Source organism: Onychostoma macrolepis, chromosome 01 (genome assembly GCF_012432095.1).
Source record: "Onychostoma macrolepis isolate SWU-2019 chromosome 01, ASM1243209v1, whole genome shotgun sequence".
In the NCBI taxonomy this organism is placed as follows: Eukaryota; Metazoa; Chordata; class Actinopteri; order Cypriniformes; family Cyprinidae; genus Onychostoma; species Onychostoma macrolepis.
The window spans coordinates 39,707,811-39,729,626 of record NC_081155.1 but is presented as its reverse complement, the minus strand read 5'-3'; the positions used below and the strand labels follow the sequence as shown (position 1 = coordinate 39,729,626).

At 33.7% G+C, this 21,816-nt stretch overlaps 1 protein-coding gene across 3 annotated transcripts in view; it reads left to right on the top strand.

Moving 5' to 3' along the window:
* The window catches only part of cacna1hb (calcium channel, voltage-dependent, T type, alpha 1H subunit b), a 117,530-nt gene that overhangs the window by 57,802 nt on the left and 37,912 nt on the right, over positions 1-21,816 (top strand). For 2 of the 3 annotated variants that reach the window (XM_058770543.1, XM_058770550.1), the window contains exons 7-16: positions 3,229-3,541; positions 4,191-4,283; positions 5,993-6,650; positions 10,463-10,812; positions 12,708-12,859; positions 12,943-13,128; positions 13,999-14,116; positions 16,499-16,654; positions 20,918-21,002; positions 21,407-21,594. In XM_058770543.1, coding sequence (XP_058626526.1) covers positions 3,229-3,541; positions 4,191-4,283; positions 5,993-6,650; positions 10,463-10,812; positions 12,708-12,859; positions 12,943-13,128; positions 13,999-14,116; positions 16,499-16,654; positions 20,918-21,002; positions 21,407-21,594 — 2,299 coding nt within the window. Of the gene's footprint in view, positions 1-3,228; positions 3,542-4,190; positions 4,284-5,992; positions 6,651-10,462; positions 10,813-12,707; positions 12,860-12,942; positions 13,129-13,998; positions 14,117-16,498; positions 16,655-20,917; positions 21,003-21,406; positions 21,595-21,816 lie in introns of those variants that run through there. The other variant, XM_058770561.1, reaches the window with a different exon arrangement.

Here is a 21,816-nt window from a genome sequence, read left to right as displayed (position 1 = left end):
AATGAAAAATTTATTTTTAGATAGATATGAACATTTTTACAAATGTGAAAAATTCCACCCTGTTACCAATGTTTTGTAACAAACTACTGAATAAAAAAAAAAAAAAAAAAAAATTTTTATGAGCATTATATTATTACAAATGTGAAAACCTCAACTCTTTTGCCATTAACAAACTACTGAAAATTTAAATGTGTGTGTGTGTTTTTTTTTTTTTCAAGAAATAATTCAAGAATGAAAGAATGAAAGAATTCAATTTTTACAACTGTGGAAAAACTCAACCCTGCTACCATTATTTTGTTTAACAAATTACTGAAAATTGAAATGTGGATATATTTTTTAGAAATACCAACATATATGTTCTTAATAAGAAGCACTTTGTAGTTTCATGACCTTAGACACAAGGCTTATAATGTCAGATTAAACTAAAATAGTCAACTTTTTTATATTTATGAAGGCATAATTATATCACAGTATATATTGAAATGAATTAATTTGACTTTAAATATAAAATCATATAAATATTTACTTTTTAATTCCCTTGTAAAACTGGAAAAGGCACCCGTTTTATAGAATGACCCAGTTAATAAATGTTTACCGTGGCTTACAGCACAAATACAAAAATTTCCAGTCATATTACACCTATCTCAGGTGTGAAAATAGCTTTCTGTCTCAGTGAATCCCATGAGATGTACAAATTTGTCTGTTTGCACATCTACTCATTATTTTGGGAGTTTGCAGCTAGTTCTGTTTCCCACACGATTTGGCACTTTCATAAGGAGTCCACTCCTTTGTATATTCATTTTAATTAATTTTTAACAAAGAAAAATGACTATCCTGACTAATTAGCATTTCAAGACACTGCAATTCGATTTAATTTTCTCAGAGTATAAATGCTTTGACGTATAGTCTTTCTTTCTTTCTTTCTTTCTTTCATCAAGATTCCCAGGAATTTTAATAACCCAGTTAATTTGAGAAAAGCGGTCATATTAGTGTCCTCCACCCCCTCATCTTTCAGTCCTCCAAAATATATCAGTGTGGACCTTGGTGCAATTAAATACAGAGCTTATAAAGTAAATTATTTCTCATTTCTCTCAGGTCTTTACTAAACTGCAGAATATCTGTGTAATGCATTCAGTGCATGAGCTCGAAAAAACAGATGACCTCTGGGCAATTTTTGTGTGACAAAAGAGGGAAGAGCATTTGTTTTATCTCAAATGCTACAACACTAGAAATGACAAATTTTATGGTTTGGATCCAGGCCCTTTGAATGTGCTGGCTTGAAATCTGCAGTGGAAGGCCTAAAATACGTGCAGTTGTAGTTCAGACTTATTGTGTGAGAGAAAAAATAAAAAAATTATTTATAATTTCAGCTGTTAAAATTAATAATACATGGGACAATTCTCAGGCCTTGACATCTTCATTTAGTGGTTAATGTCTTGAGGATTTTGATAGATATGTTGATTGCTGTGTTTGAAAACATTGCACCAGTTGTGTGTTTTGGATCTCTTATGTTTAAAATTGGGTATTTGTATTAATTAGTATATAATTTAACAGCAAATGAATTTTATTATTTAAAATTGTATCAGAAGGACTATTTCATGGGATAGTTGAATTTGAACTGGAATTTCTCTCTCTCAAAAAAAAAACATGCTGCTAAGTTTCAGATATGGCAAGTAACATATGGGCCAATTCTCAGACCATTTTCTTCAACATCCTCTCTTAAAACCTAATATAAATATGTTTGCAGATGATGTGATTACCTAATAGCGCAGCTTTAAGCTCTTCTGGCTCTCTCAGTTTAATAAGCAGGATGTGAGACAGATTAAAGCAGAAGCTCTCCTGGCTCAAATGGTTTGTAAATGCTCAGAGAACAAAAAGCTCCACACTATCGCACATTATTATGTAGCTTTGAGGTGGTGACAGAGAGATACTTCTGTTAGCATTAGTCAGAGGAGTCTTAAGCCTATTATGCTGCTACAATGTTAAATAGAAACTTCATATACAAATGTAGTGCTACTGATGTGAGTGCAGATCTGAAAATATTTTTTCAATTCATCAGTTAATCACTTATTCTTATATTTCAAACCATGCATTCTGTGATTAGTGGTTGATGTCTCGATGCCTTATACAGATATTTTGATTGCTGTGTTTGAAAAGAGTACCATTTTAATCTGTTATGTATAGAGGTGTTGCTTATTTGCATTAATTAGTATATAATTTATATTAGTTTAACATCAAATAAATTGCAGTTTACATTATTTATTTTTTCTATAATTGTATTGAAAGAACTGTTTCATGATACAGTTGTTTTGAAGGGGATTTAAATTGGTTACATTTCTGTGACAGGAACATGGCAGCTTTAGTCTTTAATGCAACGCAGTGCAATTTGCAAATATTAAATGTCAAGTAAATTAGCATTCTGTTTTGAGTTTAGTGTATTGATAAAAGGTACATGAAAACATCAATTGGTCTTTTTTTAATATTCTTGCTTTAAATCAGTGTGCTGTCTGTTTTTACAGTAAAAAATAAAGCAAGTAAATAAATTAGATAAGATAAATAAATAAACTAACAAAATATTGATCAAACTAAATATTATATGAGACAATGAATGTTGGAATGACTTTAGTTAATAAATAATGTGAATAATTAATGAGCAAAATTAATGATTAAAATCAGTTTTTACTACAATAAATGATCAAGTGAAAATGATCATAATGTACAGTATAATGGAAATCTCCACCCAGTCAAAATCCAGTCAGAATAATGCATTACACATAAAAAAGATGTTGTCAGTGCCAGTGTTATTTTAGCATCATTGATTTAACTATTTTAAATTCAATTTTATTTGTGCAGTTTTTATTTTAATTTTAATTAACTTTTTTAAAAAAAACTGAAAGTAATTAAAACTTAAATGAATTTTGTTGTGCTTTTTTTATTTTGTTTTTATTTTTATTTTATATAACTGTAGTTTTTAGTTCAAGATGATTTGGTTTTAATTATTTTTCAGGTTTTTGTTTTAATTTTGCTTAAATGGGTCCTTATTGTATTAACGTATTACCATGGTTTTTATATTTTATTTCAGTTAATTTGATTTATTTATTTAATTTTTTGTTTTAGTTCATGATAATAACCCTGCACAGTGTGTGTGTGTGTGTGTGTGTGTGTGTGTGTGTGTGCGTGTGTGTGTGTGTGTTTCTCCGTAACTTACTCCATGTTGTCTCTCTGCAGGCTGTATAATGTTTCAGAGTCTGTGAGTGAATACTACAGACCGGACGAAACCGATGACGTCCCCTTCATTTGCTCCACCGCTCGGGACAATGGAATGTTGCACTGCTCCGACATCCCGAAGCGCAGAGTTGGAAGGGCTGATTGTGAGCTCACGGCTGATAATGTCACAGATCTTGTTTTCAAAGATCCCCCTCATCATGGATGTGTAAACTGGAACTTGTATTACAACAACTGCAACGCAAGCGAACACAATCCGCATAATGGGGCTATCAACTTTGACAACATTGGATATGCTTGGATTGCTATCTTTCAGGTGTGTACACGTGTCGGCAAAAAGATGAAAGGGTATTGAATGAGTTTATGTAAAAAAAATAAAAAAATAAATAGATATAGTCATCAATTATTTTTAGGAAGGCAGGTCAAGAATTCTTGTTTTTTTTTCTTCTCGGATGAATGTGTGTTAGAGATCTGCTCCAAGTTGTTCATTAAAATTTTCGCTGAGTATATATTCAGTCTGGCAGGCTGTGATATTTTTTATCCTCACATATCCTTTTGGCGCCGAGAGACACTTAGTTTCAGAGTCAGAAAATGAAGTGAATGGTTGCCAGGGGCTACAGCGAGAGTGAATCCTCTTACATCAATAACCAACTTACCTGTCCTAGGAAATCCAGTTTTATCATGTTCCATTCTAATCTAATCTAAGGGCGACAATATTTATCATATTCTTTAGTAACCTGATTGGGAATGGACACAGACATTTATCAGATTTCTGACTAATCCGATTGACCACAGCGTGACGTTTATCATTCCATAGAGTTTCCTGACCTAGTTTTGTGGAAGCGATGAACAATATCTGAAGATGTCCTTTGTGTTTTGGCACTTGATAGAAGGGCTGTGTTTTAATGATTACATGCATGGTGGATGTCGTAACCTGTGTAATCCTGTTTGTGTTTTCTCATCAGGTCATCACGTTAGAGGGATGGGTGGATATCATGTACTATGTCATGGATGCGCATTCCTTTTACAACTTCATCTATTTCATCTTTCTTATCATTGTAAGTGCACAGTAATTAATTAACTGATACGTCTTACTCTCTTTAAACCTCTGCTGGATTCTCTGCTTTCATTAGTTGCATGGAAATGTATTTTGCTATCATCAGCTGTGTAATCTACTTGAGTAATTTTACTTGATAACCATACTTAAAGAGATGAAAATTTGGTCATCATTTCTTAGGAATTTGTAATTGAGCAATATTGAAACTGAATGCTTGTGCTTAAGAAACCTACTGAGTTACTACTACATTTCTAAGAAGAAAATCATACTTTTTATACAATCTTAGACCTTAAATGTACACATTTAATTCAATTAAATCGATTATAAATTTCAAATCACATTCTTCTGTTTAACCTATAATCAAGTACAACCAAGTAGTGATCAGTACACTATAAAAAGTGATAAGTTGACTTAACTTAAAAAAATTGAGGAAACCCGTTGCCTTAAAATTAAATAATAATAAATAATAATTAACATTTTTTTTTTTTTTTAATTATTATTTACTTAATAATTTTAAGGCAACGGGTTTCCTCAATTTTATTAAGTTAAGTCAACTTTTCACTTTTTACAGTGTAGCAACTACACTGTATAAGCAACTATTAAATCATCTGCAGCTAAATTAAGTGCTAAATATCTGCTAACATGTTTCAGTCTGCTGTGCTCTAGCGACTTTAAAACACAGGACAAAATTGCGCTTAAACAGGTTGATTTGCACAGTTTGTGTATGAAATGTATTAACAGTATTTAAGAAAATGCTCTTTTTACATGTACTTAAATCTGGAAACTTTTTTGTAACTTTTAGTCAGTATTTTTAGATACTTTACAAAAAAATGACTAAAATATGTAAATCTTAAAACTACTTTTGCTAATAATAAAATAAAATATTTCCCATAAAAATAGCCTATGCTTTAACTATTGTTCAAAAGATTAGGAAGATTTATTGTTGTTTATGAAATAAGTGTTTTGTGTTCATCAAAGCTGCATTTATTTGATCAGAAATTCAGTAAAACAGAAATACTGTAAAATATTATTACATTTTAATATAACTGTATTTAAATATATTTTAAAATGTATTTTTCCCTGTCCCATCATCATTACTCCAGTCTTAAGTTTTACATGATTCCTCAGAAATCATTCTAATATGCTGATTTGCTGCTCAAGAATTGTGCTGCTTAATAACAGTTGTTAATAACAGTTAATAACAGTTGTGCTGCTTAATATGTTTGTGAAAAAAATTTTTTTATTATTATTTAAAAAATGTAATTAAATTAATTAAAAAAATAAATAAACACTGACCCCAAACTGGTAGTGTAAGTACACTTTTTTTAGACCATCCTTCAGAAGTGATACAAAGAGTTGTTAATAAAACAATGATTATTGGATCCTGTAAAACAATGATTATTACAGGAATTACAGTAGAATGATTATTTCAGTCTTTCTATTTCAAAATGTCACATTTAATGCAATGTGTTACTTGCTGTTCTTTGTAGTTATTTGTGAATTTTAGCCATTTCTGAGAGAAAATTGATTTCTAGCTTTTTTTTAAGCTTAATCTTCATAAACATGCCATACAAAACACAATGTTATTGTTGAGAAGACTGTCAAGGTCATGAAATGTAATAAATACTAGGTACCTCGTAATCCTGCAATGTTTTTGGACTATTGTTTGCAATATCTCTGTTGTATACTCATATTTTGTTTTGTCCACAGGTAGGCTCCTTCTTCATGATCAACCTGTGCCTCGTTGTCATAGCAACACAGTTCTCTGAGACCAAACAACGTGAGAACCAACTGATGCAGGAGCAGCGGGCACGTTTTCGTAGTAACGAATCAACCTTAGCTAGCCTGGCTGAACCGGGATCCTGCTACGAAGAAATGCTAAAATACCTTGTCCACGTTTGCCGCAAATTTTTCCGACATGCCGCACGCATCTATGGCGAATTATGCCACAAGAGACGTAGGGGTGTGGCCAATCCTAGCAGCTCCCTCACAGTGGGCGGGACTAATGGATATTGGAGTGACAATGGGGCAAAGATGGGTCCGACCCAATACTGTATGCTGCATTATCATCATCCCCATCAGCGTCAACATTACATCAGCAATGGCATAGAAATGAAAACCCTTCATCTCGATAGAGATGCTCAGAATTCCAAAAAGACCCCATCGCTCCCTCTGGCACTACAAAATTTAAAGGGTTTGAGGCTCGGTATGAACTATCCCACCATCCTGCCCTCCAAACTATACACAAACTCACATACTCGCTCACGCTCGACAGGTGGAGTCAAAGCACCTGCTTTCCATCATGGAATCTACGGCAGGAAGATCTCTGTTTGTAGTGGATACCATGATACTTACAAGTTGCAGCACGGTAAGAACATGGATAAGCTGTATTTATCTAATGCAATTGCATTCCAGAATAAAACATTGCTGATAATTTACTCACCCCCATGTCTTCCAAGATGTTCATGTGTTTCTTTCTTCAGTCAAAAAGAAATTAAGGTTTTTCACCCTACCCTACCTTTTTGAACCAAATTACACAGACAAGGAACTAACCATGCATGACTTTTTCAGTGTGATTACGTAATGCGTGAAATCGTAGAACCGCATTACGGAGCTAGTGCAAGACAAGCATTTGTGGTTAAAAAGTATATACTTTTTTTTTATTTTTTTTTTTTATTACTGATCGTTTCGCTAGATAAGACCCTTATCCCTCAGCTGGGATCCTGTAGAGCCCTTTGAAGCTGCATTGAAACTGCAGTTTGCACCTACAACCTGTTGGAGTCCTCCATTGAAGTCCATTATTTGGAGAAAAATCCTGGAATGTTTTCCTCAAAAACCTTAATTTCTTTTCGACTGAAGAAGGAAAGACATTAACATCTTACTTATTCTGTAAGTGATGTTACTTATTAACATCACTTATTAACATCACTTATTCTGTAAGTGAACTAATCCTTTATGTAACACTTTATTTTGATAGTCTACTTTAGACATTCCACTAACTATAAGTAACTGCAACTACTTGTCAAATACAGTTAGTAGAGTATTAGTAGACTGTCTGCTTGCTATCTGCTAACACTTTATTTTGATTGACATTCAACTAACAATAAGGACACTTTTATATTAAATGGTTCAAGCAACCCAATTACGATTTTCTCCTCCCACATGGCACAAATCGGAAATGACCCACGAACGTGTAAGCAGGAAGAAAAGCGCATGGATTCCGATATTCTCAGATCGGTTTTGGGCCTTATTCATATGTGGAAATAAATCTGATATGACTCAGAAATGTGCATTTGTGTCTGCCATGTAAGCAGACAGATCGGATATTCTCCTGTCAATGCGATTTTTACATCACTGAAAACGCGACAGTGGTAAATGACATCAAGTAAGGTGGACGCTTTTCCGGGTCAGTAAGCAGTGTTGCCAAGTCTGCAGCTTTCCTGTGGTATTGGGCTACTTTTACACCATTGGCTTGTTTGTTTTTTAATCTGCAGGTTAAAGCAATCTCTTCCCCTTCTATTTCGACAGAGGGGAAGCACTGAAAACCCTGGTTTTTGTTTTGTAGACCTGGCAACCATGTCAATACATATACCCTGGGTTGTTTTACCATGTGTGTATTATGAATGCAGATATTGGATATGGGTCACACATCAGAAAAATTAAATATAGTCAACAAGTCAATTTGCAAGTATTGCCAAGTTATTCTACTAACCCTAACCCTAAACTAACAGTCTACTAATACTCTATTGATAGTTAGTTGACATGTAGTTACAAAGTTACTTATAGTTAGAAGAATGTCTAAAGTGGGCGATCAAAATAAACTGTGAACTATATGAATTATGGCTTAAAGGTACAAATACTTTTTGGGGCCACTGTACATAAAACACATTAAGCACAAATATTGCAGTCACTGTGCAAAAAGTGAAGTGTTTTTTGCCCTGCTCTCATGTTTAAAATTTGACTTTGAGTTTGTGGATTAAGAGTAAATTCTGTCTCTGGGGTTTTAACTTAATAACGTAGATAATGGAATTCATTATTTTTTTTTCTTGGCTTTGCACACTTGACATGCCCTAATAATTCCAAATTGAATTGAGGGAACCGTCTGAACAAACTCACACTCTGTCTAGTCATTATTTTTGTGCCTCTTGACTTTTGCCTGAAATTACCTTGTGAGGAAGCCTTGGGTTTTTTCAACATTTTGGTCTAAATGTATTCATAACTTTGATTCGTTTCAGCATCCAGTAGCTAAAGTACATCCTCACCCACACTTCTGTGCAATTGCATTTAATAGTTGTCATCAGAGCTGGGTAGTAACTGATTACATGTAATTTGGATTAATAATCAGATTCCAAAAATTAAGTACTTCTAATTAGATTACATTTTAAAATGCTCATAATCAGATTCCAGTTACTTTTTATGGATTTCATGATTACTATGATTCACACAATGGCAGTAAACTATTTATAATTCATTGATTCTCCCTAATTTTTCTTTTTTCTCTTTTAGATTTTCCTTTCTAAAAATCCTATTGTGTTATTACATTTAGCTTTGACTATATTCATAAATGTTGTGTAAATAAATTTGCAAACCATGCTTTTGAATTTAAGGGAAAAAGCACCGCTCAAGCAATTAAATAATAAATAACAAATAAACAAATTATTGTGCTAAACACTGGTGATATATAGCTATGGAACACTGTCTTCATCATTTCCAGTGAACTTCAGTAATTTTTGATTCTGGAAGTCTTCGTGATTTGAATTTAAATTTAATATTTACATCAGAATTGGTAACCGAAATAATTCTAATGCAAAATTTATTATGGGGTTTTAACATAACACAAAACATTTTTTATGATTAACAACAGGAAAAACTAACAAGGAAATCCTTATTTTGTAATAAATTTTGTACAAATTCCTTATTTTGTAATGTTGTGTTGATGTACACTACTGTTCAAAATAGCCTAAGATATTTGTAATGTTTTTTAAATAAATCTCTTATGCTATTAAATGTTATAACAATTTAAAAGAGCTGTTTTAACATATTTTTAAAAAGTCATTTAATTTTTATGTTGGCAATGATGCATGATACATTACAAGCTTATTTGCTGCATATAAAGTTTAAAGAACTGCATTTATTTGAAATAGAAATCTTTTGTAACAATTATAAAATCTGTCACCTTTGATCAATTCAATGCATCTTTGTTTAATGAAAGTATTAAATTCTTTAAAAAAAATGTAAACAAATCTTACTGACCACAAACATTTGAGCGGTAGTGCATTTTTTTATTAAAACAGATTGTTTTGGGGGTACCTTTTAGAAAGCTGGTAGCATTTAATTTCACAACAGTTTGAAAAAAATCCTATAGCTCCCCCAGTAACCATATTATTCCAACACAATAACAGTGGTGACAAAAACAGTAAATGGCAGAACAGTGATTTTAGTTAACACTAAAAACTATAAAATCTTAGAGAAGTCCAGTTTGATCCCATTAGGGTAATTAAAGAATTGATGCCAAATTATGATTTTTTTAAAAATCACTCAAGAGTCCTGTACATATTCCTTTTTGACTGGGTTTGGTGCCATCATTTAATATACCATATATTTGAAATGATCAACTAATATGTGAATCATGCACATTGTGAATTTCATGTAAGAGATAATCGTAGCTCAGGCTCAGCAAATGGGTCTCAAAAGGCAGATGCAGACAGATTTTGCCCTGATTATGCAAGAGAGACAGTATCGATCACTGTTATCAAAGAAAATCAGTGTTGTAAACTATAATCATGTCACTAATGCATCACTGGATTGCCTAATTATCTGGTTATATCACAAAATATTTTATGTAACAGGGAGGCTGGGGGTAGTTGTCTCAATATTTACTGCAGTGAACATTTACATTTTACATTTACATTTATGCATCAGATGCTTTCATACAAAGCAGCTTACAAAAGCAATTCGTTACAACCAACAATATTCGTAAAACCAGATTTATTAGACAACTACTGTAGATTAGGAAGCAAGCTAGAGAGTAGGAGTAGATTTATTTTTGACCGTCAGTTTATGTATAGACACATAGGAAAACATTGTAGCATTTGTGTAAATTGGACTTGGACCGTTTTTGAGACAACTAGCCCCGGCCTTCCTGTGTGTGATATTAAAAACTGTCGTCCTTCACTGCAGGTGTGTATCCGGGCACGTGCTCGAGTGTGTGTGTGGACAGCAGGGTGGGACTGGTGTCTTCAGAGTCGTCCTCCTGCCCAATTTGCGCCCAGGAAGGCGACGGTGTTAATTGCGACTCCAATGGTGAATCGGACCCAGAGAAACAGGGGCCAGACATCAACTCAGAACAGAGCAAAAGAAATCAGGATTTGGATGAAAAGGAGCCTGGGAATGAGAACTGTGTGTGTATGTGTGTTCATTATGCCAGAGCCGTTTTGAGGCGGATTGTGGACAGCAAGTACTTCAACAGAGGGATAATGATAGCAATCCTTATTAATACACTCAGCATGGGAGTGGAATACCATGAGCAGGTGAAAATAATACACTCATTTACACACACCTCACAAATTAGATTAATTAACATCTGTGTTGTTTCTAATAAACACTAGTGATTTTCTAGTTATCCCACATGTCTACTGAGTTTTAAAAGAGGTCTCAACAGTTTCACAAACTACTCAGATTTGCCTACGCTACATACACCAAAATAAAAACGTGTAATGTGATTATAAAAGTGTTTAAATAAACTATAATTAAAAGAGGAAAACTTTTACACAAAATTAAATGAAGCTTTTTGATTAGAATAATAATAATACTTATTATTATTATTTAATATAGTACTTTACAAAAACTTAATCCTTATTTTCAATACAGAAACACCAGAACAAATCCTTTTGAACATACAATAATAATTATAATTAAATGATAATAATAATAACAATTATTATTATTATTATTATTATTATTATCATTTAGTAGTAGTGATGATAATAATAATAATAATAATTATTAAATTATTATTTAATGATAATAATAATTATTATTATTATATATTATATTATATATTATTATTATGCTATATATTATTATAATTATTTATTTATTTATTATTATATTACTATATTAAATATTATTATTATTTAATATAGTACTCTACAAAAGCAGAATCCTTATTTTCAATACAGCATCACCAGAATAAATCCTTTTGAACATAATTATAAAAATAATAATAATAATAAAAATATATTAGCAGTAGGAGTAGGAGTAGCAATTTTTAAAGGAAATATTATGTTTAAAGGATTTGTTCCAGTTGAAAATGAAGACTAAGCTTTAGTTGAGTACTTAAATAAATTATGTAATTAAATGGATGGATGATGTTAGATTAAAAAATAATAAAACTTGCAATTTTCAATGTGTCTGTGTCATTTTGGATCTGAATCCATTGCATCTGTGCAATTTGTTTGTGACCAAAATGTTCATGTTGGCCTAATTTAAATGGATTATATATATATATATATATATATATATATATATATATATATATATAATTGAATTTTTTGATAGTGTGTGCCTTAAAAGTAAGTTGATTTACAGCTGATTTAAAACTTTAAAAACATACAACTCAGGAAACATACACTCTAAAAATGCTGGGTTAAATACAACCCAGCCCTGGGTAACATATGGACAAACCCAGCGGTTGGGTTACTGCCCAGAAGGTTGGGTTAAACATTTAAACGTTTGTCCATATTTAAACCAGCATTATTTAGAGTGTATTAACATATAAAAGAAACAACCATAATGAATACCTCAGTTAATCTCCTGAAATTAAATTGTGACTTTGAGCAATACCATTTTTTTCCTCTAGTGTCTGGTTTTTGCTGGCACATACAAAGAAATCCCCCAGTGTCAAAAACACTCTTTGTAACACAACATGATCCCACAGTGCTGTGTTTGCGGTGTGATTCTATGCATGTTTTTGGCTCATATTGCATTTAATTAACCCCCTTGGTTAGGATTAGTGTGTCTGTGTGAGACTGAGAGGAGTCTGAGATTAACCGGTTTGAGGCAGAGGACATTCACACTGTTGCCAGGGAAATGATTATTTACATTACAGTAGACACGGTTAATAACAGCGCTCGCCTGCTCTGCCTCGGCAAGAAATAAAGCCTCATGGAGAGAAAGAGGAGAAGCATAAATATAATGTCATGACAATAACAACACTGTAGTTTAGCTTTTGTATACATTCGTGTTAGCAGCATATGTGTTACAGATGTGAATACCTCAGATCACACGACTTGTTGAGAAGAAGGGTGCTTTTTTTTTTTTTTTCGTCTGGTAGACATACAGATTCACATAAATATGCATTAGTTGTTACTATGACATATCACATAAAACTGGACTAATATTGTATATTCGTTTTCTCTTTCAGCCGGAGGAGCTGACAGATGTGTTGGAGATCAGTAATATTGTCTTCACTAGTTTGTTTGCGTTAGAGATGCTCTTGAAGCTTTCGACCTGCGGTTTGTTCGACTACATCAGCAACCTCTACAATATCTTTGACGGGGTCATCGTTATCATCAGGTTCTGTGCTGTTCAAACGCTTTACATTTGTTGTAAATACTGTGTATTTTGACCACTCATGTTCCATCTGTTGGGTTTGACAGTGTGTGTGAGATCGTCGGACAAGCGGACGGAGGGTTTTCTGTTTTGCGGACGTTTCGTTTGCTCAGGGTGCTAAAGCTGGTGCGGTTCCTCCCGGCTCTGCGCAGGCAGCTGGTGGTACTGATGAAGACCATGGACAATGTGGCCACCTTCTGCATGCTGCTGATGCTCTTCATCTTCATCTTTAGGTTTGAATGAAAGTTCTTCCATACAAGTACTGACTGAAAGCAAATGAGTCGTACTGGATATACTATAGTGTCAGTCGTTATTTCCCAGTTGATTTTTCAGTGATTGGTCATTCGTTTCATTTTAAAAGGTGAACTCAAGAAGTCGCATTTTCAATCAATTTTCAATCCCATCACAGCGATTTTGTGATTAATGTACGCAGTGTTATTTAAAACATTTATATACTGTTTTGTTTTATTTTTCATATTTTGAATTAGGTTTTTATGTTTTCTTTTTATTATTTTAATTTCAAGTTTTAGTAATTTATTTTATTTTATTTTATTTTATTTTATTTTATTTTATTTTATTTTATTTTATTTTATTTTATTTTATTTTATTTTATTTTATTTTATTTTATTTTATTTTATTTTATTTTAAAGTAATGATTGTTTTTAATAGCTTTAATTTTAGTTAATGATAATAAAGACAAGTAATCATAATAATATTTATTCACCTTTAGTGTACCTTGTCATAATGGTCAATTTCGCCCATAAATAGCACATATCAGCCTTTTACATAGTATTTTTTGGAAAATAAATACATTTTATAGTGAAAGTACGATATTTTAGTTTCAATAAAAACAAAATTATTTTATTTCTTTGTAGGCATGAAAGGGAACTTTTAATAAATTTTAATTTTAATTTTTAAAAAAAAGAAAATTTCAAATAATCTGAATTTAAAGTAATATAATAATTATTATATCGGTTGTAAGTTGTAAGTCAAATGTCACTGAATAACCGTGATATTCTTTCATTTAATGCCGTAAATGTTTTTTTGTTTTTTTTCTCTCATGTCTGTCTCTCCCTTTTTTTCTCTTGTCGTCTGTGTTTTAGTATATTGGGAATGCATCTGTTTGGGTGTAAGTTTACGCTGCGGTTGGAGAATGGAGACACTGTGTCGGACAGGAAGAACTTTGACTCACTTCTCTGGGCCATCGTCACCGTGTTCCAGGTCGGAAGATTGTCCCTATAAACTCAATAATAAGCAATAGATGGATGTTATATTTTGTTAACAGGTAGAAATACTTCAGGGTGAACTGCTTTTTTGTGCTTAAGTAACAAAGGTCCTCTTTAATGAAAAATAAAACACTACACAACTAGTTTTTGAAGCTGCTGTTCCTGAAATCCACACATTTTGCTGACCACCAGGAGTGTTTTACTGTATGTCACTAAACTGACGGTTGAACTTATTAAAATCTTACAGAGGCTTGTATTCATTTGAAGTCCAGAAATAGCATTTTTAGTCTTCAGAGGCAAGTTTTGATTAAATACTCACTCCTCAATGTGGGAACAGCAGCATTTTGCAAAAATGCTGAGGCAAGGGATTGTGGGTATTTAGCCTCCCCTAAATGAAGTCACAAATCCTTGGGTGTCAGAGCAAAACAGCCATTTTTGAAGCTGTAAATTTATATATTTGTGATTATTTAAATAATTTGTTACATTATTGTTTGTAAAGTATTTATGCAAACCTACATTTTTGTTCTGCCTTCTAAACATTATTATATAACACGGCTAAGTGTTGTAATCCTCTTGCAGTCATCTCTGTCTGTTAGGCAGCGGCTCAGGTTTGCTGTATATGAATGTATGTGTTTGTGTGTGTGTCAGTCGCACTTTTAAGACTGGGATTATTTAAACTTCTACAACTTGTGTCAGAGCTGAAATTGCTGAGGTCATGGAAACCTGCCCTATATTATTGCAGACACGATGAGGTCATCAGCCCTCTCCCTGCAGTATTGGGTAGTGTGATGAGGTCACTGGGGGTGACACTTGTGCAAATACTGATACGGTACTGTATTAACTCCAGGCCCTGAGGGAAGCCATCGGAGTCAGGGTTTCTTCGGTACCGGGAGCCTTTAATTTCCCTAATCTCTATTTCTGTCAGTGCGGGTGGGAGTGTGTGTGTGTGTGTGTGTGTGTACACGCGTTTGTAAGCAGAATATAAACTCCAGACTGAACCTGCTGTTTTTCCTCTGTTCTAAATCAGTCTGCAGGAAGAGGCAGAGATGAGTTCAGGTTCTGTTGTGGATGTCTGTGTGAAATGTGCTGGAGGGAAGGCAGAACAAACTAGCAGTTGAATTTAAAATTAATTTTTTTAAAAAGACTACATTTGTTTTACTTGTTAATAATAATAAATACATACAAACAAAGTATTATTACTATTATTGTATAATTAATAGTACTTATATGTGTCCCTGGATGACAAAACCAGTCTTAAGTGTACATTTTTTCAAAAAAATTTCATCGAAATTGAGATTTATACATCATCTGAAAGCTGAATAAATAAGCTTTTGTTAGGATCGGACAATATTTGGCCGAGATACAACTATTTGTAAATCTGGAATCTGAGGGTGCAAAAAAATCTAAATATTGAGAAAATCACCTTTAAAGTTGTCCAAATTAAGTTCTTAGCAATGCATATTACTAATCAAAAATTAAGTTTTGATACATTTACGGTAGGAAATTTACAAAATATCTTCATGGAACATGATCTTTACTTAATATCCTAATTATTTTTTTGGCATAAAATAAAAATAGATCATTTTGACCCATATAATGTATTTTTGGCTATTACTACAATTTATATACCCCAGTATAATAATAACAACAATAACTATTTTTACTGTTGTTGGTGGTGGTGGTGGTGATGAAATATAATTAATAATTGTAGATTATATATTGTAAATCTAATAGGCTCGATGTAGTAAGAATAATTTTAATATTTTATTAGTGGAAATGCATGTATTTTTAAAGAAAATACATTTTTATTCCGGACAAACTTGTAATCTGTGTTGTAATTAAAATACAACAACAATAATAATAATAATGATATTGATAATAATAATATTGTAATAATTACTAGTCTTTCTATTGGTTTTTAAATGATCATTTATTTATCATTTATTATTTTATTCTATTATTATTATATCAATGTAGATTTAATATTGTAAATCAGGTAGGTTCACTGAAGTCAGAATAATTTGGTCATTAACATTAATTACTTAAAATGTTTTAGTTTTTTTCTTCTCAGTTTTGTTTTTTTATGTTTTTCAATTTATATCAATTAAATATATTTTTGTTAATATAAATACACCATTAATTGTTATAAGCAAAATGCTAATTCTTTCAAGGTATGTTGTACACGTAAAGGTGTTGTTGTAATCAATAAATAACATTTTGATGTGTTTAATAGCATTTAGACAAAGGTCGGTGTTTATTGGTACAAAACTACAGTAATGCTACAGTATTTACCTACTCATAATCTAAGACAGTAGTTTAAAATGTGATATTTGTGCTATCACCAATTTGCGCTAACAGTCGTCCTGTGTCTCTACAGATTTTGACCCAGGAGGACTGGAATGTGGTTCTGTATAATGGCATGGCCTCCACCTCCCCCTGGGCGGCTCTGTACTTTGTGGCCTTGATGACCTTTGGGAATTACGTACTCTTCAATTTACTGGTTGCCATCTTAGTAGAGGGCTTTCAAGCTGAGGTAAGATGTCAGATGTTGGACTAGGGACTACAGTACAGCATGTGTTTTTTCTTGAAATGTTTTGCTTGAAAAGTGTGCTTGTAATATCTTTCTTTAAAATAAATACCAGCTCCTTTGATATTTTGTATCTAATGCAGTGAGACTGTACATTTTGGCTTAAAGCAATAGTTCACCCCAAAAATGGAAATTCGCTGAAAGTTTACTCTCCCTCAAGCCATCCAAGAAATAAAGGAGTTTGTTTCTTCATCTGAACAGATTTGGAGAAATGTAGCATTACACCACCTGCTCACCAATGGATCCTCTGCAGTGAATGGGTGCCGTCAGAATCCAGAGTCCAAACAGCTGATAAAAACATCACAATAATCCACAAGTAATCTACACCACTCCAGTCCATCAGTTAACATCTTGTGAAGGGAAAAGCTGCTTATAATAAACAAATCCATAATTAAGGCATTTTTAACTTCAAACCGTTGCTTTTATCAAAAAATTGATTCCTCTATTCATAATGTTGCTTTGTCCAGTGAAAAAGTCGTCTTGTCTGAATCAGGAGAGAAATATGTACCGATCAAGCACATTTATAAGTGAAAACAGTCCAGAAAAGTTGTAAACAAATACCTCTTTGGATTTTGATGTGAGAGACAACAGGGGATGAACTTTCACTGGAAGAAGCGTTATTATGGATTATTGACCTTAATGAAGGTTGTTGTTTTTTTTCTTACCAACATGCAGCTTTTCACTCCACAAGATGTTAACTGATGGACTGGAGTGGTGTGGATTACTTGTGTGATGTTTTTATCAGCTGTTTGGTCTCTCATTCTGACGGCACCCATTCACTGCAGAGGATCCACTGGTGAGCAAGTGATGCTAAATCTCTCTAAAGCTGTTCTGATGAAGAAACAAACTCACCTCCTTTAAGTCTCTAAAATTTTGGGGGGCGACTACTGTAACTAACAGATCGCTGAAACTACTTCCTCTAGTTTGCAACATCTGCGCGAATCCTCTGCACGACTGAATTAGATGTGGCCATATTGCATTTAATTGAATTTCCAAGAGGGAATTTTTCATGTTAAGAGTAAGATGCTATCAGAGGACTAGAATTATTACACTGTAACTCAATTACAGCACAGTAACCATTATGCACACCCTGAAAAAAGGGGTTTCCTTTGAGCACGCATGGAAATGAAGAAAAACACGCTCTTGTTTCCTTTCGTCATTGGTGTCACATCAAAGAGATTGATTGTGTGGATTGGTGTATGTTTGGTTTGTGTGTGTAATTTTCATGTAGATGAGACTCATCTGCAGTGTATAAGCACAGACGCTGAGCTGCAGCTGGTGTGATGATGTGTTTCACAGGAAAACGCTTTCACTCAAACCTTCTGTTGTTCCTTTTTTTCCCTCTCTGTCTTTTATCTCTCTCTCTTTTGTCCGCAAGGTACAAATATCACACACATACACACTGGACACTTTACCTACTCACACAATACACACTTTTCCGGTTGTTACTGCTGGATATTGCGGATTCTCATTCTTTCCTGCTTTTTTTGCTCCTTTTTCCATTACTCTTTATTTTTTCATGTATTTACAGCAGGAGATTTTGGAGTATAAATGAGCAAATCTTAATGGCTGTTGCTTGTTTGACATAACCCATCTAGGAAGTACACAACCTTGTTTGTTTTGGTATTAAACAGCCACCTTTCACAATAAAATCTATTCCTACTGGATTTATTTCAACTGAAATATCCTGTTTTACTCAAACATAAACCTTATAGAAGTAAAATGGGTCTGAATGCTATTTCATGTTGATTTTAAATGCATGTAAAGATAAAGTTACTTGCAGGATTGTTTCCCCTATGCAAACAGTATTGATCTCAAAACAAAGAAAATATTAGAATTATCCCTTTTTCTTTTCTTTTTTTTTACATCAGACATGAATATTCATTGCAAATTTTAAGCATGGAATCTTAAAAACAAACATTCACATGTTTTCTTCATTAAAAGTGGTTTCACTGTAGACTCATTGTTTTTATTGCTTTATTAGTTTTATTTGAGTTTTGGTTTAATATTGAAACATAAGCAAAACAGAACTCATCTAGCCATAAATACATAACCAAATATGCATAAATCAATAAATAAAAATACAAAAACTATATAAATAAATTTATAAATCATATTTAGTCACTTACATGAATCACACTATATCGAAAGAAAAAAATGCAAAGTATAAGTTAATAAATAATACATGATTCTCATTCATTCCTGCTTCTCTCCCTTTTTCGCTTTTTTCAGTCACTTTATTTTTGACATATTTACAACAGGTGATTTTTGAGTATACAGGTGCATCTCAATAAATTAGAATGTCGTGGAAAAGTTCATTTATTTCAGTAATTCAACTCAAATTGTGAAACTCGTGTATTAAATAAATTCAATGCACACAGACTGAAGTAGTTTAAGTCTTTGGTTCTTTTAATTGTGATGATTTTGGCTCACATTCAACAAAAACCCACCAATTGACTATCTCAACAAATTAGAATACTTCATAAGACCAATAAAAAAAACATTTTTAGTGAATTGTTGGCCTTCTGGTAAGTATGTTCATTTACTGTATATGTACTCAATACTTGGTAGGGGCTCCTTTTGCTTTAATTACTGCCTCAATTCAGCGTGGCATGAAGGTGATCAGTTTGTGGCATTGCTGAGGTGGTATGGAAGCCCAGGTTTCTTTGACAGTGGCCTTCAGCTCATCTGCATTTTTTGGTCTCTTGTTTCTCATTTTCCTCTTGACAGTACCCCACAGATTCTCTCTGGGGTTCAGGTCTGGTGAGTTTGCTGGCCAATCAAACACACCAACACCATGGTCATTTAACCAACTTTTGGTGCTTTTGACAGTGTGGGCAGGTGCCAATTCCTGCTGGAAAATGAAATCAGCATCTTTAAAAAGCCGGTCAGCAGAAGGAAGCATGATGTTTTGACTTTGGTTTTCAAAAAACACAATGGACCAACACCAGCAGATGACATTGCACCCCAAATCATCACAGACTGTGGAAACTTAACACTGGACTTCATGAAACTTGAGCTATGAGCTTCTCCATCCTTCCTCCAGACTCTAGGACCTTGGTTTCCAAATGAAATACAAAGCTTGCTCTCATCTGAAAAGAGGACTTTGGACCACTGGGCAACAGTCCAGTTCTTCTTCTCCTTAGCCCAGGTAAGACGCCTCTGACGTTGTCTGTGGTTCAGGAGTGGCTTAACAAGAGGAATACGACAACTGTAGCCAAATTCCTTGACACGTCTGTGTGTGGTGGCTCTTGATGCCTTGACCCCAGCCTCAGTCCATTCCTTGTGAAGTTCACCCAAATTCTTGAATCGATTTTGCTTGACAATCCTCATAAGGCTGCGGTTCTCTCGGTTGGTTGTGCATCTTTATCTTCCACACTTTTTCCTTCCACTCAACTTTCTGTTAACATGCTTGGATACAGCACTCTGTGTACAGCCAGCTTCTTTGGTAATGAATGTTTGTGGCTTACCCTCCTTGTGAAGGGTGTCAATGATTGTCTTCTGGACAACTGTCAGATCAGCAGTCTTCCCCATGATTGTGTAGCCTAGTGAACCAAACTGAGAGACCATTTTGAAGGCTCAGGAAACCTTTGCAGGTGTTTTGAGTTGATTAGCTGATTGGCATGTCACCATAAATTTGTTGAGATAGTGAATTGGTGTGTTTTTGTTAAATGTGAGCCAAAATCATCACAATTAAAAGAACCAAAGACTTAAACTACTTCAGTCTGTGTGCATTGAATTTATTTAATACACGAGTTTCACAATTTGAGTTGAATTACTGAAATTAATGAACTTTTGAATGATTGAATTTTAATAGCCATTACTTGTGTGGCGTAACCCATCCAGGAACTACACAGCCTGGTTCATTTTGGTATTAAGCCCACTTTTCACAATAAAATCAATTCCTAATTTAATTCTAGAGAAATATCCTTTTTGAATGGGTCAGAATGCTGTTTCATGTTGATTTTAAATGCAAAGGAAGAGGAAGTTCAATGACTCACAGGAAATAGGACGAGGACAACTAAGTTAACTAAGCATGAGATTAGAAGGTAGAGAGTTGCATACCCTTGAAAGAGCAAATGTAATTGTGTTTGTTCTGCATTTATTTATGCTGGCCTTGTGTGGTTTGGGTTGATGTGAAAATATGATGATTCATTATTATAAATTCAAAATTTTTGCCTTTAAATGTCATTTCTGTTTCTCTTTCAGGGTGATGCTAGCAGATCAGACACTGATGATGACATGTCTTCTGACTATGGTGATGAGGACAAACTGAGAGAACTTCTGAACTCAGGTGTGTGTGTGTGTGTGTGTGTCTGTGTGCCTGTGTGCCTGTTTTTCTATTCAGGTGGGGACTTAAACCTGAATACATACAGACTCATGGGGACTCGTGTCACGGTGGGGGCCTAAATTGAGATACCCCACGGGTAAACAAGCTAATAAATCACACAGAATGAAGTTTTTTGAAAATCTAAAAATGCAGAAAGTCTCCTGTAAGGGGTAGGTTTAGGTGTAGGGTTGGTGTAGGGCAATAGAATATACGGTCTGTACAGTAGAAAAACCATTACGCCTATGGAGACTCCCCACAAGGATAGCAAACCAGACGTGTGTGTGTGTGTGTGTGTGTGTGTGTGTGTGTGCGTGTACAGCTGTTTACATGTGTTTTGTTATCTTATTCTAATCTCTTGTTGATATTAGGATCAGAGATGAAAATGCAGACATTAATGCCCATCTCCAACGGACACCTGGAACCTCGGGCGTCCATGCCACCTCACAACACACACTTGCAGCTCAATGCCACACCCAGAACTGAGGTGTCACACATCTACAGCCAATCACGGCGCAACAGCAACACCTCCACCGAGCCCCATGACCAGAGATCCCTGGTGAGGAGGAGTAAATACTGTTACGCATAAACCTACACAAATAGTATTCGTCTCAAAACATTTAAATTGATATTTTGATATATGAAGGGTTCATTTGCAAAAACAGATAACTCCAAAAAATCTAGTTTTTTCTTTGTGAATTCCAATTAATTTCAATCAAACTGCAGTTGGGTTATTTTGATTAGGGACAAAATTACTAAAAAATACTAGCTAACTAACACA